The sequence below is a fragment of the Salvelinus sp. IW2-2015 genome, unplaced genomic scaffold (assembly GCF_002910315.2).
Source record: "Salvelinus sp. IW2-2015 unplaced genomic scaffold, ASM291031v2 Un_scaffold2315, whole genome shotgun sequence".
NCBI classification, from domain to species: domain Eukaryota; kingdom Metazoa; phylum Chordata; class Actinopteri; order Salmoniformes; family Salmonidae; genus Salvelinus; species Salvelinus sp. IW2-2015.
In genome coordinates this window covers 84804-110029 of record NW_019943641.1, presented here as the reverse complement: position 1 = coordinate 110029, position 25226 = coordinate 84804, and the positions used below count along the sequence as shown (strand labels likewise).

Sequence of the window (25226 nt, the reverse complement as noted above, 5' to 3'; positions counted from 1 at the left end):
CTCTGTTGCCAGCTGCCCATCCCTGTCATAGCTAGTATTATGTATGAGAATAGATATGTGTGTATCAACTGATGCCATGCTTTAACAGCAAAACACTGACCCTGTTAAATCCAAATGGGTTAATTAATATCACAACGTTACTGTGAAAAAAATAAAACAGTCCCACTGTGTAACTAACAACATAAACAAATAAGATAAAATACTATTAATATCACACAAGTTAAATATTATGGTTACTTGACATCTGTTTTGACTGAACAGGGCCATTCGTCCTTCAACAGGGGAACAAGTGCACTAGACTTCAAGTGCACTAGGTTCAAGACCACTACTATAAAGTATACACATTGTCACCCATATGAACTGTGCAGCAACAATGATTATGGTGAATAAAAAATAAAAAAACGATCAATTCTCTACGACTACATGGAATCAAACCAATCTATTGTATTCATCCCACACTTTGCAGTACATTCATCCTAACTTTAAACCAGTATCTGTGTAAAACCCATAACCTTGCTACAAATGTACACTTTTAGTGTAGAGTTGAGTTAATGACGTTAAGTCACAGGCCTGAGTGAGGCCTTGTAACCCTATTCTGACTGAGAGGCTGTCACAAAGTTCATTTATATACAGCTGGCTTGTTGCCTGGGTATCTGTTGTTCCCTATATAGTGTCACTTCTTTTGGCCAGATCCACATCATATCCCATACAGGTGCACTATTACCACAGTGTCCACTACACTGCTTTCTCTAACTGTAGTAGAGTGTGCAATGGGTCTGTCTAAAATAGCATCCTATAATCCCTATGTAGTACACTACGTTTGGCAAGAGGCCTATGTGACTCTGGCCAAAAGTATAGGGAAGCGCACAATTTTGATAATTTACCCAAAATTCCCAGTTGTTCCAGAAATCCTGTTTGGACAATTCCAGATTTCCTGCTTGTTATGATTGGACGATTCCAGATTTCCTTGCTTATTCCCTTCTGATTCCATGGAATTTACAACTGCGATTTCTGGAAAAAACTGGGGAATTTGGTGACAGTAATCCGAATTTGCAACCCTTATAGGGAACAGGGGTATAATTAAGGATTAGGCTCTTGTTGTCAACCCTGGCTGGCTCACAGGAACAAAGGGATGATAGCTGATCTTAGCTCAGGGTAGTCTGTAAACTCTCTGGTGTACATCGTATGTTTTCCCCGTGCCCAGATGGTCATCTGGATGAAGCCCAGCAACGTGAACAGAGCCACTGTGGAAAGAGAGAGAGACACAACAGTTAGTTAGTTAGTTAGTTAGTTAGTAGAGTCACGAAATTGGTGACTAACTGAACAAAGGAATGGAATTGTCTCTTTAGTATCACACTTTATCAAGACTGCAGAACTGGCTGTGTACAAGCATAGCCTTTATTAACAGAGTACAACATAACTGGTATGACAATCTCTCCCACCAGTGGCTATATTTCTATACAGTTTCTCATTCTGAACTTCTTAAGTGAGTGGGACGGACGTGGCTTCGTGACAATGATCACATCATCCAATAAAGTTTGATTTGATTTGATGAGCAGTTTTTCTCCGATTTGACATCTCAAACGCAGTTATACCTTGCGTCAAAACATCGAGCTGTGCAGGTGTCGGCTATCACCGGTTAACGATCTGATTGAATTGTACTTTATTTCACCTTTATTTAACCAGGTAGGCTAGTTGAGAACAAGTGCTCATTTGCAACTGCGACCTGGCCAAGATAAAGCAAAGCGATTCGACACGTACAACAACACAGAGTTACACATGGAATAAACAAAACATACAGTCAATAATACAGTAGAACAAAAGAAAACAAAAAGTCTATATACAGTGAGTGCAAATGAGGTAAGTTAAGGCAATAAATAGGCCATGGTGGCGAAGTAATTACAATATAGCAATTAAACACTGGAGTGATAGACGTGCAGAAGATGAATGTGCAAGTAGAGATACTGGGATACAAAGGAGCAAGATAAATAAATAAATACAGTATGGGGATGAGGTAGGTAGATAGATGGGCTGTTAACAGATGGGCTAAGCCTTAGTATTATGGAAATACGTGTTTGTAAATATGTAAGCAGCTTCTAACATTTACTACCTAAGTACAGTACGGTGCACGTGAGACGGTGAAAGATGTGTAGGTTTACCTGGAACACACTGTGTCATGATGGAGAAACTCAACCACGTCCCCACCTGACGAATCAAAACATATACAGTATTAGTCAGAAGTTTGGACACACCTACTCATTCAAGGGTTTTTCTTTATTTTGACTATTTCCTACATTGTAGAATAATAGTGAAGACATCAAAACTATGAAATAACACATTTGGAATCATGTAGAAACCTAAAAAAGGGTTAAACAAATCAAAATATATTTTATATTTCAGATTCTTCAAAGTAGCCACTCTTTGCCTTGATGACAGCTTTGCACACTCTTGGCATTCTCTCAACCAGCTTCATGAGGTAGTCACCTGGAATGCATTGTGGAATTTCTTTCCTTCTTAATAACCTTTCTAGGACACACGTTCRGCTAGCGGAACCCCTCGACAACATTCCGCTGAAAAGGCAGCGCGGGAAATTGAAAAATATTTTTTCAGAAATATGTAACTTTCACACATTAACAAGTCCAATACAGCAAATTAAAGATAAACATCTTGTTAATCTACCRATCTTGTCCGATTTAAAAAATGCTTTACAGCGAAAACACAACATATGATTATGTTAGATCACCGCCAAGTCCAAAAAACACACAGCCATTTTCCCAGCCAAAGATAGGAGTCACAAAAAGCACAAATAGAGATAAAATGAATCACTAACCTTTGATGATCTTCATCAGATGACACTCATATGACATCATGTTACACAATACATGTATGTTTTGTTCGATAATGTGCATATTTATATCAAAAAATCGCAGTTTACATTTGCGCCGTGTTCAGAAATGCCTCCAAAATATCCAGAGAAATTGCAGAGAGCCATATCAAATAACAGAAATACTCATCATAAACTTTGATGAAAGATACATGTTTTACATAGAATTAAAGATACACTTGTTCTTAATGCAACCGCTGTGTCAGATTTCCAAAAAACTTTACGGAAAAAGCAAACCATGCAATAATCTGAGACGGCGCTCAGATAGAAACAACATTTCTCCGCCATGTTGGAGTCAACAGAAATACAAAATTACATTATAAATATTCCCTTACCTTTGATGATCTTCATCAGAATGCACTAGTTCCACAATAAATTGTTGTTTTGTTCGATAATGTCCATTATTTATGTCCAAGTAGCTACTTTTGTTAGCGCGTTTAGTACACATATCCAAACGCTCGTGCAGGTCCAGGCGAACTTCGGACGAAAACTTAAAATAAACTTCGAATAAACTTGTCCAACTAAGTATAGAATCAATCTTTAGGATGTTGTTATCATAAATATTCAATAACGTTCCAACCGGAGAATTCCTTTGTGTCTATAGAAGTAATGGAACGCAAGTCGATATCATGGAATGCGCGTGACCAGGACCTGGCTCTCTGCCAGACCACTGACTCAAACAGCTCCCATCCGGCTCAACATCACAGTAGAAGCTTCATTCAACGTTCTACAGACTGTTGACATCTAGTGGAAGCCGTAGGAAGTGCAAACAGATCCATATCCCACTGGGATTTCAATAGGCGATGAGTTGAAAATCGACCAGCCTCAGAATTCCCACTTCCTGTTTGGATTTTTTCTCAGGTTTTTGCCTGCCATATGAGTTCTGTTATACTCACAGACATCATTCAAACAGCTTTAGAAACTTCAGAGTGTTTTCTATCCAATAGTAATAATGCATATGCATATATTAGCATCTGGGACAGAGTAGGAGGCAGTTCACTATGGGCACGCAATTCATCCAAAGTGAAAATTCTGCCCCCTATCCCTAAAAAGTTTTAATGTGTTAGAGCTGATCAGTTGTCCTGGGTGGTATACAGAAGATAGCCCTATTTGGTAAAAGACCAAGTCCATATTATGACAAGAACAGCTCAAATAAGCAAAGAGAAACGACAGTCCATCATTACTTTAAGACATGAAGGTCAGTCAATCCGGAAAATTTCAAAAACGTTTCTTAAAGTACTTTTGCATACATCATCAAGTGCTATGATGAAACTGTCTCTCATGAGGACCGCCACAAGAAAGGAAGACCCAGACTTACCTCTGCTGCAGAGGATAAGTTCATTAGACTTTACAAGTCTCAGAAATTGCAGCCCAAATAAATGCTTCACAGAGTTCAAGTATCAGACACATCTCAACATCAACTATTCAGAGGAGACTGCGTGAATCAGGCCTTCATGGTCGAATTGCTGCAAAGAAACCACTACTAAAGGACACCAATAATAAGAAGAGACTTGCTTGGGCCAAGAAACATGAGCAATGGACATTAGAGCGGTGGAAATCTGTCCTTTGGTCGGATCAGTCCAAATTTGAGATTTTTGGTTCCAACCGCTGTGTCTTTGTGAGACGCAGAGTAGGTGAACTGATGATCTCTGTATGTGTGGTTCCCACCGTGAAGCATGGAGGAGGAGGTGTGATGGTGTGGGGGTGCTTTGCTGGTGACACTGTCAGTGATTTATTTAGAATTCAAGACAGACTTAATGAGCATGGCTACCACAGCATTCTGCAGTGATACGCCATCCCATCTGGTTTGTGCTTAGTGGGACTATCATTTGTTTTTCAACAGGACAATGACCCAACACACCTCCAGGCTGTGTAAGGGCTATTTTAACAAGGAGAGTGATGGAGTGCTGAAATCAGATGACCTGGCCTCCATAATCACCTGACCTCAACCCAATTGCGATGGTTTGAGATTAATTGGCCCTCAGAGTGAAGCAAATGCAGCCAACAAGTGCTCAGCATATGTGGGAACTCCTTCAATACTGTTGGAAAAAGCATTCCTCATGAAGCTGGTTGAGAGAATGCCAAGAGTGTGCAATGTTGTCATCAAGGCAAAGGGTGGCTACTTTGAAGAATCTCAAATATAAAATATATATATATAATTTTTGGTTACTACATGATTCCATGTGTTATTTCATAGTTTTGATGTCTTCACTATTATACTACAATGTAGAAAATAGTACAAATAAAGAAAAACCCTGAAATGAGTATGTGTGTTTAAACGTTTGACTGGTACTGTGTATCATAGACAAATATTATATATATATATATTAATTGAAGGTGTACACCATACAAGCATATGACCCCATGGTCAGCGACTCAAGTCTAGACTGTCCTGTGTGACTAAGTCAATAGAGCACAGAGCTTGCAACACGAAGGGTCGTGGGTTCGATTCCCGCTAGGGCCACCCATACTTAAATGTAAACATACAAGACTGTATTAAAGTAGCTTCTGAGAGCACGGGCCATTGAGGCCATCTCCATTTTTGAAGTAGTCCATTTTCTTATTCTGTTACTTCTATGAGTTGGTAAACAAACTGAAAGGGTGCATACTGCCATCTAGAGGGTGTTGTTTGAACAGGTATAAAGTCAAGGTTGGCGATTTGCTGCAACCTGCAGTTATGGAATGTTTGCTAACGAGTACAATTAATTGGATGATCCTTCCTGATGACCTGCATGGAATTATGGGATCCTTCCTTAACCCATATGAAGTCCCAACCAGTTGACTACTTATAAAATTGTGAAAGTCCTCAATGGCGCTGCCTAGGCTAAAACAAGCTATTGGGCACCAGAGTCTATCTCTATGAGTTTGACCCACCTCATAGGTGTAGTTGGGACATGACACGAAGAAGAAGAGCCACGTGAAGGGGTTCCTGGTGGGGTAAGGGATCCGTTTGGGCCTCAGACCTTGTAGACAGCAGGACACAACTGTGAGAAGGTGTGTATCATCATGGACATATCTTCTCAGCTGGCAAACTACCACACAGATGTGGCTGACTCAACTAGCAAATTTGTGAGAAATATTTGAGGAGTTTGCTCCCTATTACCTATCTTGGCTATGACATTGTTCTAGAATATGCCATTAATACAACACCTTCAGAAATGCTGGAAAGCAACTCACCATTACAGCCCAAGTTATTGAGAGCCAAATGAATTGAGAAGTTTCCAGCTTCACAGAGCTGGGAGTACAAAAGAAAGACAGAAAGAAAGACAGAAAGAAAGAAAGAGAGAGCGACAGAGAGAGAGAGAGACAGACAGACAGAAAGAAAGAAAGAGAGACAGACAGACAGAAAGAAAGAGAGACAGACAGACAGAAAGAAAGAGAGACAGACAGACAGAAAGAAAAATAGACAGACGAGACACGCAGACAGCAACCAGACAGACCAGACAGACAGAGACAGACGAGACAGACAGACAGACAGACAGACAGAGACAGACAGAGACAGACAGACAGACAGACAGAACAGACAGACAGACAGACAGACAGAGAACAGACAGGACAGACAGACAGACAGACAGAACAGACAGACAGACAGACAGACAGACAGAAAGAAAGAGAAAGAAAAGGACACCACAGACAGAAAGAAAGAAAGAGAGACAGACAGACAGAAAGAAAGAGAGACAGACAGACAGAAAAGAAAGAGAAGCACAGACAGACAGAAGAAAGAGACAGAACAGAAAAGAAAAAATAGACAGACAAAGACAGAAAGAAAGACGAGACAGACAGAAAGAAAGAGAGACAGACAGAAAGAAGAAAGAGAGACAGACAGAAAGACAGAAAGAAGAAGACAGACAGAAAGAGAGACAGACAGAAGAGAGAAAGAAAGAGGACACGACCAGGACCAGACGACGACAGACAGCAGACAGACAGACAGAGACAGACAGACAGAGACAGACAGACAGAGACAGACAGGACAGACAGACAGACAGACAGGACAGAAAGAAAGAGAGAGAAAGAAAGACACACAGGACAGAAAGAAAGAAAGAGAGACAGAGACAGACAGAAAAGAAAATAGACAGACCAGAAAGCAGAAAAGCAGAGAGAGAGAGAACGAGAGAGAGAGAGAGAGAGAAAGACAGAAAGGTTAAAAAGAGAGAGAAAGGACCTTTTTGGGAAAGAAGCCATTTTCCGAAGACAGACGATGACGAAGAATGTTTCCTCCGTTGTTCTGAACTCAATGAAACACAACGAGGCTGAGAGATATAACGTTACGCTACGTACCATAAAACACCACCAACGAAAGAGTAGACTTGGAGATTCCCATACGCCTGTAAGACACATACAGCTCCTTAAAGCAACAGAATCATCTATCAACAGTGAGAGTTGTTCATCCATTCATGTGTTGGTTGAGAGTGCTACTCCACATGGTGGAGTGTAGAGGGGTGGTTGATGTAGTAGGCTAGCCAAGCAGCAAAACCCCCAGTAGTACAGGCAGTCTGAGAGTAGAACAGTATTAGTATACAATAGCATAGTATATAATAAGTTATAGTATACTTATAGTATAGAATGAGTATAGTATATAATAGAAAATAATAGTATAGCACTAGTAATGGTATATAATAGAATAGTTTAGTATAATAACAGTATAGAGCTAGAATAGTATAGTATATTATAGTATAGTATACAATATCATAGTATATAATAGTATAGTATATTATAGTATAGAATAGTATAGTATATAATAGAAAATAATAGTATAGACTAGTATGGTATATAATAGAATAGTTTAGTATATAACAGTATAGAGTAGAATAGTATAGTATGTAATACTATAGTATAGTATATAATAGAATAGAACAGTATTGCATATTATAGTATAGCATATAATAGAATAGCATCGTATATACTAGTATAGTATAGTATAGTATAGTACATAATAGTATAGTATATAATAGAATGGTATAGTATATAATGGAATAGAATAGTATATAATAGAATAGTATAGTATAGTACATAGTAGAAAATAATAGTATAATATATAATAGAATAGAATAGAATAGTATTGTATATAATGGTATAGTATGGTATAGAATAGTATATAATAGAATAGTATAGTAGAGAATGGTAAATAATATAATAGTATAGTATATAATAGTATAGCATATAATAGTATAGTATATAATAGTATAGCATATAATAGTATAGTATATAATAGTATAGTATATAATAGTATAGCATATAATAGTATAGTATATAATAGTATAGCATATAATAGTATAGTATATAATAGTATAATGCAGAGAGGGTGGTTGATGTAGTAGGCTAGCCAAGCAGAAAACCCCCAGAGTTACAGGCAGCTCTGAGAGTAGAACAGTATAGTATATCATGGTATAGTATAGAATAGTATAGTATATAATAGTATAGTACATAATAGAAAATAATGGTATAGAATAGTATAGAATAGTATAGTATATAATAGTATAGTATATAATAGAAAATAATGGTATAGAATAGTATAGAATAGCATTGTATATAATAGGATATAATAGTATATTATAGTATATAACAGTTATAGGCGCCTTTAGATAGCTATAGTATATAATACTCTAGGTAATGTATATGATAGAAAATAGCAAAGTATTGTATATTATAGCAATAGTCTATGGATAGGCATGGTAAACCAGTTATGTATCATAATAGTATAGTATATAATAGAATAGTATAGAATAGTATAGTATATAACAGTATAGTAAAGAGTAGAATAGTATAGACTAGTATGGTATATAATAGTATATTATAGTATAGTATATATTAGAATAGTACAGTATAGCATACAACAGTATGGTATATAATAATATAGTATATACTAGAATAGTATAGTAAAGAATAGAATAGTATAGACTAGTATGGTATATAATAGAATAGAATAGTATAGTATTTAATGGTATAGTATATAATGGTATAGTACATAATAGCATAGTATAGTATATAATATAATAGTATAGTATAGTATATAAAATAACAGTATAGTATATGATAGAATAGTGTAGAATAGTATAGTATTGTATAGAATAGTATAGTATAGAATATAATAGTATATACTAGTATATATTAGAACATCATAGCGTATTATATAATAGTGCAGTATATAATAGCATAACATTAAATATAATATAACAGTATAGAATAGCATCGTATAGAATATTATAGTATATTATATAATACTATAGTATATAATAGAACAGTATAGTATATAATAGAATAGTATAGTATATAATATAATAGTATATAATAGTATAGTACATAATAGAACAGTGACGTATAATATAGTATATACTATTATAGTATAGAATCTAATAGTATAAAATAGTATCGTATAGAAACGTATATTATATTATATAATAATATAGTATATAATAGAACAGTATAGTATATCATAGAATAGTATGGAATGTAATAGCATAGTATATAATGGTATAGTATATAATATAATATAATAGTATAGTATATAATGGAATAGAATAGAATATTATAGAATAGTATAGTATAAAATATAAAATAATAGTATAGTATAGTATATAACAGAATAGTATAGAATAGCATCGTATAGAATATAACAGCATAGTATCCCTCCATCCCATGACATCTCAACACCAGAGGCCAGACACCAGATGTTTCAATACAGGGTGGGAAGATCACCACCTAATAACAAATGCCCAACGCCAGCATCTATCCATCAGATTATTTAGCCTGACTAAGTTTTAACTCAGTTTTTTAAGAGATGAACATTCACAAGTGTTTTAACCTTTATTTAGGCAGGTAAGTCACTGAGAAAACGATCTTATAATTAACCTTTGATCATTGACCGATCTGAACAGCTACACGTGAACACTAGTGAATTCCCAGATGTTTCAGGCGATGCACCAGSGTGGAACTTACCCTCATGATGGTTTGCAGCGGCAAGGTGCCATCAGAGAAACGGTGGATGAAGATGGTCTCCAACAACCTTCTGAAGTAGTGGAAACAGTGACACACACACGCCAGCCTACAGCAGCAGAGAGGACAAGAGTGGGGGTAGAGTGGGGGTAGAGAAAGGGTAGAGTGGGGGTGAGAGGGGGGTAGGTGGGTAGGTGGTAGTAGTAAAGAGGACAAAGAGTGGGGGTAGAGAAGGTGTAGAGTGGGGGTAGAGTGGGTAGTGGTAGTAGTAAAGAGGACAAGAGTGGGGGTAGAGAAGGTAGTGTAGAGTGTAAAGAGGACAAGAGTGGGGGTAGAGAAGGTAGTGGTCAGTAGTAGAAGAGGGACAAGAGTGGGGAGAGTGGGGGTAGAGAAGGGGTAGTGGGTAGAGAGTAGTGGAGTAGTAAAGAGGAAAGAGTGGGGGTGAGAAGGTAGTGTATGGTAGTAAAGAGCACAAGAGTGGGGGTAGAGAAGGTAGTGGTAGTAGTAAAGAGGACAAAGAGATGCAGGGGTAGAGTAGTGTAGTAGTAAGAGGACAAGAGTGGGGTAGAGTGGGGGAGAGGAAGGGGGGTTTAGAGTGGGGGTAGAGAGGGGGTAGAGTGGGGTAAGAGTGGGTGTGAGGGGGTAGAGGGGGTAGAGGGGGGGTAGAGTGGGGGTAGAGTGGGGGTAGAGAGGGGGGTAGCATGTAAGGGGGTAGAGTGGGGGTAGAGAAGGGCTACAGGACAGAGTAGCTATCGTTATTTCGTAGTTGACCCTTATTGACCCTAGGTGAATTGACTGAGAACATGTTCTCTTTCCACAGCAACGACACAGACATTCTAGACTACTGTAGCGACTTAACTCAATACCTAGCGACCTGGTCAAGAGATTCAAGATCTCTTGGCATAAAAGCTAAGGTGTTGGGTTGACAGTCGCGGACCCGGGTTCTAGTCCCGGTCGGGCTACCCCAAATATAGCTACATTGGTGTCAGAAGTGTGATGGCACCTGTGAGGCCATCGAGAAGAGTGTACATGTGAGCGACTTGGTATAGAGAAACGTGAGGACACACTCTCCCGAAGGAAGCCGCTGTACCGGTCGGGGCTACCCTCGGAATTTGCTACTATATACGTACGTGACCACTGAGGCAGGGACTGGAGGTATAGTCATCGATCTGCTCGTAGACGTTGAGGAGATGAGGAAGAAGAAAAGGTAGATGAAGAGAGGTCCAAACTCTGACAGAAACACCTGTACAGGAGAAGAGAGGTCAGATACACCTGTACAGGAGAAGAGAGGACAGATACACCTGTACAGGAGAAGAGAGGACAGATACACCTGTAACAGGAGAAGAGAGGTCAGAATACACCTGTACAGGAGAAGAGAGGACAGATACACCTGTACAGGAGAAGAGAGGTCAGATACACCTGTACAGGAGAAGAGAGGACAGATACACCTGTACAGGAGAAGAGAGGTCACATGCACTCCACCAGAAATACCTGTAAGGACAAGAGAGGACAAATACACCTGTACAGGAGAGAGAAGTCCAGAACACCTTGTACAGGAGAAGAGAGGACAGATACACCTGTACAGGAGAAGAGAGGACAGATACACCTGTACAGGAGAGAGAGGACAGATACACCTGTACAGGAGAAGAGAGGTCAGAAACACCTGTACAGAGAAGAGAGGCAGTACAGAACACCTGTACAGGAGAAGAGAGAACAGATACACCTGTACAGGAGAAGAGAGGCAGATACCTGACAGGAGAAGAGAGGAGATACACCTGTACAGGAGAAAGAGAGGTCAGATACACCTGTACAGGAGAAGAGAGGACAGATACACCTGTACAGGAGAAGAGAGGTCAAGATACACCTGTACAGGAGAGAGAGGACAGATACACCTGTAGCAGGAGAAGAGAGGACAGATACACCTGTACAGGAGAAGAGAGGACAGATACACCTGTACAGGAGAAAGAGTCAGATACACCTGTACAGGAGAAGAGAGGACAGATACACCTGTACAGGAGAAGAGAGGGACAGATACACCTGTACAGGAGAAGAGAGGAAGATACACCTGTCAGAGAAGAGAGGTCAGATACACCTGTACAGGAGAAAGAGAGGACAGATACACCTGTACAGGAGAAGAGAGACAGATACACCTGTACAGGAGAGAGAGAGGTCAGATACACCTGTACAGGAGAAGAGAGGACAGATACACCTGTACAGGAGAAGAGAGGTCAGATACACCTGTACAGGGAGAAGAGAGGTCAGATACACCTGTACAGGAGAAGAGAGGTCAGATACACCTGTACAGGAGAAAGAGAGACAGATACACCTGTACAGGGAAGAGAGGTCAGAAACACCTGTACAGGAGAAGAGAGGACAGATACACCTGTACAGGAGAAGAGAGAACAGATACACCTGTACAGGAGAAGAGAGGTCAGATACACCTGTACAGGAGAAGAGAGGACAGATAACCTGTACAGGAGAAGAGAGGTCAGATACACCTGTACGGAAGAGAGGACAGATACACCTGTACAGGAGAAGAGAGGACAGATACACCTGTACAGGAGAAGAGAGGACAGATACACCTGTACAGGAGAAGAGAGGACAGATACACCTGTACAGGAGAAGAGAGGTCAGATACACCTGTACAGGAGAGAGAGACAGATACACCTGTACAGGAGAAGAGAGGACAGATACACCTGTACAGGAGAAGAGAGGTCAGATACACCTGTACAGGAGAAGAGAGGACAGATACACCTGTACAGGAAGAAGAGAGGTCAGATACACCTGTACAGGAGAAGAGAGGTCAGATACACCTGTACAGGAGAAGAGAGGCAGATACACCTGTACAGGAGAAGAGAGGACAGATACACCTGTACAGGAGAAGAGAGGACAGATACACCGTACAGGAGAAGAGAGGACAGATACACCTGTACAGGAGAAGAGAGGACAGATACACCTGTACAGGAGAAGAGAGGACGAATAACCTGTACAAGGAGAAAGAGAGCGACAGATACACATGACAGGAGAAGAGAGGACAGATACACCTGTACAGGGAGAAGAGAGGACAGATACACCTGTACAGGAGAAGAGAGGACAGATACACCTGTACAGGAGAAGAGAGACAGAACACCTGTCAGGAGAAAGAGAGCAATACACCTGTACAGGAGAAGAGAGGACAGATACACCTGTACAGGAGAAGAGAGGACAGATACACTGTACAGGAGAAGAGAGGCCACATTGCACCGACCAGAAATACCTGTACAGGACAAGACATGGGACACTGATAGGCAATATGTCCGCTCACTGTTTGCTGTTCCCCCAAAAAACAGTACAGTGGGGAACAACACCGTGTCCAATATCCCAGAAACCTCGTGGTCTCACCATGGTCCACCCCAGCTGCGGTCCCAGGTCGTGGAAGAACATTGTTACCGTGGTTCCCACCGGTAGATTCTCCAATACTTCATCATCCTTCAGGGACTCCCCATCTGACAAAATGTAGTGTTGTCATGGTTACAGTTCTGTATAACAAGATTATTTATTTAACAGTCGTTTCCTGGTCACAGATTAAAACATAATCCTGTACTAAAAAGTACTTTCAACAGAGAATCTCCATTGAGCTTTTCAGTCCAGGACTAGGCTTAGTGTCTGGGAAACGGGCCCTAACTGTTTATTCTAAGAGATGTATACATAAGGGATAGTGGTGAATCGTGTTGATGTTCTGAATAGACAGTGAAGACATTAGGACATTCAAACCAGGCCAGCACAGTGTCCAGTCTGGAGCAGTGAAGTCATAAACTATGCTGGTCGACTACTGCATAGCAACCTAGCGGTGCCAAAATCCCTGAGCCTGGTTTCCCAATTCCGATGGAATTTAGGTCAAATGCATCGTTAAAACACGAAAGGAAAGACGATGCACTTCGCATCCGTTCTCTCTGTCTGCGTGATGTTTTGGGGAACTAATGTTACACTTACCTCAGTGATTTAACGATGCGTCTTTCCTACAACCGCCAAAGATTTAACACGAGTTTCCCAAAACACCACGCAGAGAGAACGGACGATAAATGCATGTGTCAATACTGACGGGAACGAAAGAAACGGAGCGCTGCTCTCGGATCAGCTTTATCCATTCAAATATTACCTAGACATTATATTTAATTTACAAAACTGATGACTGATCAGCATGTAGAGGGATATTATTTCCTACCGGTTGCAAATGTTGAGGCGGTTTATTCGCTTAGCCTACCCAATACAAATGGCACATTGGCACATTGCGCGCCTGTTAGGCTACACATCATCAAATATGTTAAGACATATGACTGAAGGAGCCTACAAGTAGCAAAATATAACTCAATTGATTGAACATAAAATGTATTTCAATATGATTGAAATTGGCCTAAGCACCGTGTTTTATACTTTGATTATTTCTATCAATTGCGAAGACATTGGCAACTTTGTATCTGTAGTCAACTTTGTTATCGGTGGTCAACAGAGGGAGGGATAAAACCATGTGATTCTAATATTAACGACACACTTTGAGTAGTTTTTTCTACCCGTGGTCTGGGACAGGTGTCAGATTACAAACCGTTTTCAAGTGCAACGTTAATTAATAATGATGGTTTTGGGGAAACAGCTCTGAGATTAAACGAAGGTTCTAACTACACCCTAATATATTGACATATATATTTCAAATACATAAGTACTAATTTAAAAATGTAATATATCTAAATACATGTATTACTTAACTATGTCCATATATGTCACACACTTAGTGGCCAGTTTTTTAGGTACACCCATCTAGTACCGGGTCGGACCTTTTGCCTCCAGAACAGCCTTAATTCTTCGGGGAATGGCATTCAATCATTGCTCAATTGGTATCAAGGGACCTACTGTAAAGTGTGCCAGGAAAACATTCCCCACACCAGTACACGCCACCGTCACCAGCCTGTACCGTTGACACCAGGCAGGATGGAGCCGTGGACTTGTGCTGCTTATGCCTAGGGTTGTTACGGTGACCATGTTACCGCCACACTGGTGGTCACGAGTCATGTTGGCAGTCAAATTCCATGTGACTATTTATTCAAATCAAATGTATTTGTATAGAAAGGCCAAAACCTAGGAAGAAACCTAGAGAGGAACCAGGCTATGAGGGGTGGCCAGTCCTCTTCTGGCTGTGCCGGGTGGAGATAAATTAAATGATTCATGGTAATTAGGCTTATCCAAGCTCTGATGCTGCTGATGGTCGTTAGTAGCCTACCAAACGTGTTAACTGCCTGGTACTCAGCACTCTATTGTCTCTCTAATCACTTTGACAATCAATGCAAATGTGTAAAAAAAAACTGAATCAAACACTTCATGAGCTCATGTTCCGCAACATTTCTATAAGCTATGCAATTGGGTGAGAAAACAGAGTGATGGCCTCTAATAAAAATAGGAGGATCCRATCAGCTTTATATAGGCTAGGCCTACTATATTTATTTCTCAATTTCCCTAATATTAAACACATTCCTTCTCTTTACAAGAGGAGTATAGCCTACCTGGCATGAAAATGACCCGTGGCAAAAGCATCCTCCATTCGCTAGTTAAGTGCATAGATTACTTTTTTCCCCTGCCCCTGTTTCTGGACAGGTGAATGACAATGGTCAATTTTAAATCAAACAAATTTCGCATGTATATTATTTAGTAAAGACAAGATTAAAACAATAATAGTGAGATAGGTGACAGTATTATCACTTTGTATTTTTTATTATTAATTTTAATTTAACCTTTATTTTACTAGGCAAGTCAGTTAAAGAACAAATTCTTATTTACAATCACCGCCTACCCCGGCCAAACCCTAACAACGCTGGGCCAAATGTGTGTCACCCTATGGAACGCGGCCCGGTTGTGATACAGCCCAGGATCAAACCAGGGTCTGTAGCGATGCCTCTAGCGCTGAGATGCAGTGCCTTAGGCCGCTGCGCCACTCGGGAGCCCAAATTTGTGAATGATATACAGTATTATTGCTTGTGTGCAGTAAGACACGAAACTGCGCATGCCTTTTTTTGGCAACTTTTTCAAATCATAATTGCACATATAGCTCATAGGCCTATATGTTTTGATAAGGTTTGTATCACAACTAAAGTGGCCAAATAACTTCTTAAAATGAAGTATATTAATCCGCTTTACAACGGGTGTAGAGCCTTGCATACATATGCAGCACGTGAGTTTCAAGTTTGGGGACGATAATTTTCACCGTAAAAAAGCACCTTTATGATAAAAGCTATGGTAACGCTTGCCGTGCGGTAGCAGAGAGAACAGTCTATGACTTGGGTGACTGGAGTTTTTGACAATTCTTTTATGCCTTACTCTGACACCGCCTGGTATAGAGGTCCTGGATGGCAGGAAGCTTGGCCCCAGTGATGTATTGGGCCGTACACACTAGACCTCTGTAGCGCCTTACGGTCGGATGCCGAGCAGTTGCCATACCAGGCGGTGATGCAACCGGTCAGGATGCTCTCGATGGTGCAGCTGTATATTTGCCAAATATTTTCAGTCTCCTGAGGGGGAAAAGGTGTTGTTGTGCCCTCTTCACGACTGTCTTGGTGTGTTTGGACCATGATAGTTTGTTGGCGATGTGGACACCAAGGAACTTGAAACTCTCAACCCGCTCCACTACAGGCCTGTCGATGTGGATGGGGGCTTGTTTGGCCCTCCTTTTCTTGTAGTCCACAATCATCTCCTTGGTCTTGCTCACGTTGAGGGAGAGGTTGTTGTCCTGGCACCACACTGCCAGGTCTCTGACCTCCTCCCTGTAGTCAATGAACAGCATTRTCACATAGGTGTTCCTTTTGTCTAGGTGGGAAAGGGCAGTGCGTCCTCTGTGAATCTGTTGGGGCGGCGGTTAGCGAATTGGAGTGGGTCTAGGGTTTCGGGGATGATGGTGTTGATGTGAGCCATCACCAGCCTAACAAATCCTAACGTCCGTACGCACTTCCGGCGCCGACAGAGATGGCCACCTCGCTTCGCGTTCCTAGGAAACTATGCAGTATTTTGTTTTTTTACGTGTTATTTCTTACATTGGTACCCCAGGTAATCTTCATTAGGCTTCAGGTTTCATTACATACAGTCGGGAGGAACTACTGAATATAAGAGCAACGTCAACTCACCATCGTTACAACCAGGAATATGACTTTCCCGAAGCGGATCCTGTGTTCTGCCTTCCACCCAATACAATGGATCTGATCCCAGCCGGCGGATCCCAGTCGCTGTAAAAGGGGCAAACAAAGCGGTCTTCTGGTCAGGCTCCGGAGACGGGCACATCGCGCWCCACTCCCTAGCATACTACTCGCCAATGTCCAGTCTCTTGACAACAAGGTTGATGAAATCCGAGCAAGGGTTGCCTTCCAGAGAGACATCAGAGACTGTAACGTTCTTTGCTTCACGGAAACATGACTCACTCGAGAGACGCTATCAGAGTCAGTGCAGCCAGCTGGTTTCTTCACGCATCGCGCGGACAGAAACAAGCATCTTTCTGGTAAGAAGGAGGGCGGGGTGTATGCCTTATGATTAACGAGACGTGGTGTGATCATAACAACATACAGGAACTCAAGTCATTCTGTTCACCTGACTTAGAATTCCTCACAATCAAATGTCGACTGCATTATCTACCAAGGGAATTCTCTTCGATTATAATCACAGCCGTATGTGTCCCCCCCTAATCTGAAAACAAGACTCCCTAAATTCTATCAGCATATCGATTGCGCAACCCGGGCTGGTAAAACCCTGGATCATTGTTATTCTAACTTCCGCGACGCATATAAGGCCCTCCCCCGCCCTCCTTTCGGAAAAGCTGACCACGACTCCATTTTGTTGCTTCCAGCCTACAGACAGAAACTTAAACAAGAAGCTCCCGCGCTCAGGTCTGTTCAACGCTGGTCCGACCAATCTGATTCCACGCTTCAAGACTGCTTCGATCACGTGGATTGGGATATGTTCTGCATTGCGACCAACAACAACATTGACGAATACGCTGATTCGGTGAGCGAGTTCATTAGAAAGTGCATCGGCGATGTCGTACCCACAGCAACGATTAAAACATTTCCCAAACCAGAAACCGTGGATATGATGGCAGCATTCGCGCGAAACTGAAAGCTCGAAACCACTGCTTTTAACCAGGGCAAGGTGACCGAAACATGACCGAATACAAACAGTGTAGCTATTCCCTCCACAAGCAATCAAAACAAGCTAAGCTTCAGTATAGACACAAAGTAGAGTTGCAATTCAACGGCTCAGACACAAGAGGTATGTGGCAGGGTCTACAGTCAATCACGGATTACAAAAAGAAAACCAGCCCCATCGCGGACCAGGATGTCTTGCTCCCAGACAGACTAAATAACTTCTTTGCTCGCTTTGAGGACAATACAGTGCCACTGACACGGCCCGCTACCAAAACATTTAAATATGTTAACCCACGCAAGCTGAAGCCCAGACGCATCACCAGCCACGTCCTCAGAGCATGCCGCAGACCAGCTGGCTGTGTGTTTACGGACAATATCAATCAATCCTTATCTCAGTCTGCTGTTCCCACATGCTTCAAGAGGGCCACCAGTGTTCCTGTTCCCAAGAAAGTTAAGGTAGATGAGCTAAACGACTACCGCCCCGTAGCACTCACTTCCGTCATCATGAAGTGCTTTAGAGACTAGTCAAGGACCATATCACCTCCACCCTACCTGACACCCTAGACCCACTCAATTTGCTAACCGCCTCAATAGGTCCACAGACGACGCAATCGCAACCACACTGCACACTGCCCTAACACATCTGGACAAAGAATACCTATGTGAGAATGCTGTTCATCGACTACAGCTCAGCATTTACCACCATAGTACCCTCCAAACTCATCATCACGCTCGAGACCCTGGGTCTCGACCCCGCCCTGTGCAACTGGGTACTGACTTCCTGACGGGCCCCCTCAGGTGGTGAAGGTAGGTAACAAACATCTCCACCCCGCTTATCCTCAACACTGGACCCCACAAGGGTGCGTTCTGAGCCCTCTCCTGTACTCCCTCTTCACCCACGACTGCGTAGCCATGCACGCCTCCAACTCAATCATCAAGTTGCGGACGACACTACAGTGGTAAGCTTGATTACCAACAACGACGAGACGGCCTACAGGGAGGAGGTGAGGGCCCTCGGAGTGTGGTGGTCCGGAAATAACCTTACACTCAACGTCAACAAAACAAAGAAGATGATTGTGGACTTCAGGAAACAGCAGAGGAGCACCCTCCTATCCACATCGACGAGACAGTAGTGGAGAGGTTAGAAGTTTTAAGTTCCTCGGGTACACATCACGGACCAAACTGAATTGGTCCACCCACACAGACAGCGTTGTGAAGAAGGCGCAGCAGCGCCTCTTCAACCGCAGAGCTGAAGAAATTTGGCTTGTCACCTAAAACACTCACAAAAACTTCTACAGATGCACAATCGAGAGCATCCTGTCGGCTGTATCACCGCCTGGTACGGCAACTGCTCCGCCCAAAAACCGAAGGCTCTCCAGAGGGTAGTGAGATCTGCACAACGCATCACCGGGGCAAACTACCTGCCCTCCAGGACACCTACACCACCCGATGTCACAGGAAGGCCAAAGATCATCAAGGACAAGAACCACCCGAGCCACTGCCTGTTCACCCCGCTATCATCCAGAAGGCGAGGTCAGTACAGGTGCATCAAAGCAGGACCGAGAGACTGAAAAACAGCTTCTATCTCAAGGCCATCATACTGTTAAACAGCCACCACTAACATTGAGTGCTGCTGCCAACATACTGACAACTCCATGTGGTTTTAATGTCTTTGATTTAAACGCATAGACATAAACACATAGATGTTCCTGTGCACACACGCACGCACGTACACACGCACGCTATACACACACACACGCACGTACAACACACACACACACACACACACACACACACACACCACACAACACACAACACACACACACCACACACACACACACACACACACACACACACACACACACACACACACACACACACACACACACACACCAAGAGTGTTAACCGACAGCGGTTAAAAACCTCCCCAGATTGGTGGTGGCAGTAGCCTACTGGTTACGTGTGTTGTGGCAGTAACTGAAAGGTTCTGGTTTGACTCCCTGAACCAACTAGGTGGAAAAATCTGGCAATGTGCTCTTGAACAAAGGCACGACCCTACGCTTTGGTTAAAAGCCTGTTTTAAATGACTAAAAATGTAGTCAGGCTTGACTTTCCGTGGCTGTTACCTATCTATCAAAGCTATGCGCCTCTGAGAGACCTGGGTTCAAAATAGTACTTGTTTTCTTTCAACATCGTGTTTGATTTAGCCTGGCTGAGTATCAGATGGACAGAATGTATGCACACACACACACATACAATCTTCATATCTCATAGCTACATCCCTCTGTGACCTGCCGTTGGCCAGCTAGTGCTTTGGCACAGAACCTTACAAGAACTACTGTTAGGTCAGAGAAAGTTCAGCTCTCAGCTGTCCAGGCTCTTCGGGTGTGTCAAAACATCATCAGGTTACACTATTCTTCCAGTCCGTCATATGAGAGGTCATGTGACAAAAAGAATGTGGTCACAGATTAGGGCAGAGTCACAAACATTCATGAGCCGGTGATAACTGTCGCTCTCACGGTAATTGACCGTTAATTAACGTAAACACATTTAGCGTCTATGGCTTCCACACACAAAGCCTACAAGCCACTGATACAGACCAGAATCTAATATTTTTAAAAAGTCTAATAAATCCATGTAATATAGCCTACACCTTCACAATAAATCCATTATTTATTTTAGACAAGTCTAAAGAAACATGATGTGAAGAAAATGTAGTCTACTTCAGAAGAACAGAATAACATACTCTGAGTTGTCTTTATGTTATGTCCTGATCTGGCTGTGGGCTCCACACTAGTTCATTTAGCAGACAAGATTTGCTGAGAATTCTGTGGCATTATTTTATATTATGTTATAGTATGAAGAATACAATTGAACAAATATGAATAAAATAAAAAGGAGTACACATATGTGTTGAGAGGGTAACTAATAAATAGGAACTCCTATATGTGTCATTTGGAATTGTTTGTGTGCAAAGCTGTCATTAAGGCAAAGGGTGGCTATTTTGAAGAATCTCAAATGTAAAATATATTTTGTTTAAACACTTTTTGGGGTTACTACATGATTTCCTGTGTTATTTCATAGTTTTGATGTCTTCACTATTATTGTAATGTAGAAAATCCAAAAAAAATAAAGAAAAACCCTAGAATGAGTAGGTGTTCTGAAACTTTTGACTGGTACCGTAGACTAAATAATATTAGACATTCTATTGAAATGGTTACTTGCATAGCGGAGTCTTTATATTATATATATATATATATATATTTTAATCCTTTATTTAACGAGGCATGCCAGTTAAGAACAAATTCTGATTTACAATGACGGCCTAGCAGAACGCAAAAAGGCCTCCTGCGGGGACGGGGGCTGGGATCTCTTCACTGACGAGTCGCGGTTTTGTCTCACCAGGGGTGATGGTCGGATTCGCGTTTATCGTCGAAGGAATGAGCGTTACATCCCACTGCGGAGCCCTCTACTCTGGAGCGGGATCGGTTTGGAGGGGAGGGTCTGTCATGGTCTGGGGCGGTGTGTCACAGCATCATCGGACTGAGCTTGTTGTCATTGCAGGCAATCTCAACGCTGTGCATCACAGGGAAGACATCCTCCTCCCTCATGTGGTACCCTTCCTGCAGGCTCATCCTGACATGACCCTCCAGCATGACAATGCCACCATCCATATTGCTCGTTCTGTGTGTTATTTCCTGCAAGACAGGAATGTCAGTGTTTGCCATGGCCAGCGAAGAGCCCGGATCTCAATCCCATTGAGCACGTCTGGGACCTGTTGGATTGGAGGTGAGGGCTAGGGCCATTCCCCCCAGAAATGTCCGGGAACTTGCAGGTGCCTTGTGGAAGAGTGGGGTAACATCTCACAGCAAGAACTAGCAAATCTGGTGCAGTCCATGAGGAGGAGATGCACTGCAGTACTTAATGCAGCTGGTGGCCACACCAGATACTGACTGTTACTTTTGATTTTGACCCCCATTTGTTCAGGGACACAATATTTAATTTCTGTTAGTCACATCTCTTAGTCACGTTATGTCTGTGGAATTTGTTAGTTTATGTCTCAGTTGTTGAATCTTGTTATGTTCATACAAATATTTACACATGTTAAGTTTGCTGAAAATTAACACAGTTGACAGGGAGAGGACGTTTTTTTTGTTGTTGCTGAGTTTATGTGTGAAATTTGTTTAGATTTAGAAAGGACCTTTATCATGCACCAGGGGCAGGGTAAAAAATACATGTCATCAATGCACTTAATTAGAGAATGAGGACCATTTTTCCCAGGGGTCATTTTCCTGCCAGCCAGGTAGGCTGTACTACTTTTGTAAAGAGAAGCAATGTGCTTAATATTAGGACWTTTGCGAAATACATATAGCAGGCCTAGCCTATAGAAAGCTGATGGGATCCTCCTCTTTTTAATAGAGGCCATCACTCTGTTATCTCATGCAATTGTTCATACCCTATAGAAATATTGCTCAACATGAGCTCGTGGGCTCTCATGAAGTGTTTGATTATATTTTTGAATACATTTGCATTGATGTCAGAGTGATTAGAGGGACAATAGAGTGCTGAGTACCAGGCGGTTAGCACGTTTGGTAGGTTACTAATGACCAGCAGCAGCATCAGAGCTTGGAGAAGCCAAATTACCGTGACTAAAATGTCACGTGGAATTTGACTGCTTTCATGACTCGTGACCGTCGGTGTGGCGGTAATACGGTCACCGCAACAGCCCTGGGCACAGGCTAGGCATCCCAATGGGAAAACATTCACGTGACGACAAACAAACTGTACACTGTTGAGCTGCAGGTTACTTTTAGTGTTGAAACGTGTGACAATGTTGATACTGTTAGATTTTCATATACGGTTGTATTTCTAAAATCTTCCTCCTGTCACTGTATATGTCAATGTGTATGTCAGTGATGAAGGCTTAAGGATTCAGAGGAGGACGTACCTGGGTGAAGTGACAAAGCCTGTCTGGCTGGGTACCATTTGGGATCTGTAACCATCACAAATGACTTTAGTCACTTCAGAAACATTATTAACAGATCCTTAGGGTTGGGGTCAATTCAGAAACATTATTAACACATCATTGTTGGGTTGGGGTCAATTCAGGAAGTAATTTGAAGTTCGGAGTTTGAATGTTAGTGTATTTCCTGAAATCTATCTATCGCCAACTGCTAAAGACGAAATACAACAAGATATTTCATGCCATCCGCTGGAATAGTGAGTGTAACACACCTGCTATAACAGACAGAAACAAGACAGAGACAGGACAGATATAAGACAGAGATTGGGCCAAGACAGGACAGAGACAGGGCGGAGACAGGCCAGAGACAAGACAGAGAGAGACAGGACAGAGACAGCAGAGAGACAGATACAGGACAGAGACAGAGCAGAGACAGGAGAGACAGGCCAGAGACAAGACAGAGAGAGACAGCAGAGAGACAGATACAGGACAGAGACAGGGCAGAGACAGGAGAGACAAGACAGAGAGAGACAGGACAGAGACAGCAGAGAGACAGATACCGGACAGAGACAGGGCAGATACAGGGCAGAGACAGGACGGAGACAGGGCAGAGACCGGGCAGATACCATACAGAGACAAGACAGAGACAGGATAGGACCGAGACAAGACAGAGACTGGGCAGAGACCAGGCAGAGACCGGGCAGAGACAGGACCGGACAGAGACAGGGCGTAGACAGGAAAGAGACTGGGCAGAGACAGTGCAGAGACAGAACAGACAGGGCAAAGACATGACCAATACAGGACAAAGACCGGGCAGAGACCGGGCAGAGACCGGACAGAGACAGGGCAGAGACATGACAGAGACACGACAGAGACAGGGCAGAGACAGGGCAGAGACCGGGCAGAGACCGGGCAGAGACCGGACAGAGACTGGACAGAGACAGGGCAGAGACCGGGCAGAGACACGACAGAGACAGAGATTGGACAGAGACAGGGCAGAGACACGACAGAGACAGAGATTAGACAGAGGGTACTCACATATCTTATATAATAGACACTTGATCTCTCCAATAGTGGCATTAGGTTCCACCTGACAGAATACACAGCTATTACACATAAACATAAACATAAACAAGTTGACATAAAGTATCTACTGTCCCAAAACCTCAGTTTCACAAAATGAAGGGCTCTATTGAATCCTCATCCGGGAAGTTCAGCTTCACTGCATGAATGAAATGTAGCAGACTTCATTCCCAGATTAAATAGAGCCCTAAATCAGTACCGTAGGTTGCCTCATAACAGAATACAGCTTGTGATGACATAAGGGAAATGTCTGGTACAGATACTACTGTCCCAAACAGGTGATTACAGTAGAAGTTCTTACTTTAGCAGCTAATGAAATGAAACTAGGGAAGTTGTTATATTTTTTACTTACCTTGTCCAAGTAGCAAAGCTTCAACTTCTTGGAATCCTGAATCTCCACCTCATAGAAAATATAATTCTTATCCTTTTTGGCTGTTCCTGCCATCATGCCATGGGCACATCTTGCCTTTATAAACTGGGCTACCACGAATAGGCTTTTTAAATCCATGTTTCTACTGCGTACCTTCCAGGTGTGTGGTTTTGAGGCCCTATCTGCCCTGTGGTGTGTGACTGTCAGGCCCTAGTTGCTGTGTGACAAGGGGGTTAAGATGACTAACCCTGTGGTGTGTTTGTGTGTCTGTACGTGCGTGCACGTGTGTGTGTGTGTGTGTGTGTGTGTGTGTGTGTGTGTGTATGACCCTAATAATTATCTAAGTGAGAAATAGGTTTGAGCAACATGAGAGGGGGGGATCTGATGTTAGACTACTTTTTCCTGATGCCAATGATCTGCAGCATTTCCCATATCCTGTGGCCTTCACCATCAGTTGTTTGCATATATGTTAGACCCATGAACACATCTCCAACCCATCTGACTAGTCTAAACATGATATGGCATCTGATAGAACGTCCTAGCGTCCCCGTTGCTACATTCTGACACGGTGACATCAGGGCCGAGTCACAAAATGGCACCCGATCCCTTAGAAAGTGCACTACTTTTGATGAGGGCCCATAGGGGATAGGGTGCACTACTTTTGATGAGGGCCCATAGGGGATAGGGTGCACTACTTTTGATGAGGGCCCATAGGGGATAGGCTGCCATTTGGGATGCTAGTGTAGTAGCATGTCCCTGGCTAACAGCATGGTGCTACAGTAGTAGCATGTCCCTGGCTAACAGCATGGTGCTACAGTAGTAGCATGTCCCTGGCTA

At 42.3% G+C, this 25226-nt stretch overlaps 1 protein-coding gene across 1 annotated transcript; it reads right to left on the bottom strand.

Moving 5' to 3' along the window:
- Positions 1 to 24606, bottom strand: LOC112073603 (very-long-chain enoyl-CoA reductase). The gene is given in 14 exon segments (XM_070440215.1): positions 1 to 1244; positions 2160 to 2205; positions 5759 to 5847; positions 6062 to 6119; positions 7159 to 7209; positions 7301 to 7324; positions 8187 to 8240; positions 9821 to 9973; positions 10948 to 11009; positions 11012 to 11060; positions 13199 to 13302; positions 22922 to 22966; positions 23975 to 24026; positions 24372 to 24606. Coding segments are annotated over 14 exon segments (1071 nt in total). The 5' UTR covers positions 24528 to 24606; the 3' UTR covers positions 1 to 1116.
- Positions 24607 to 25226: the final 620 nt, after the last annotated feature.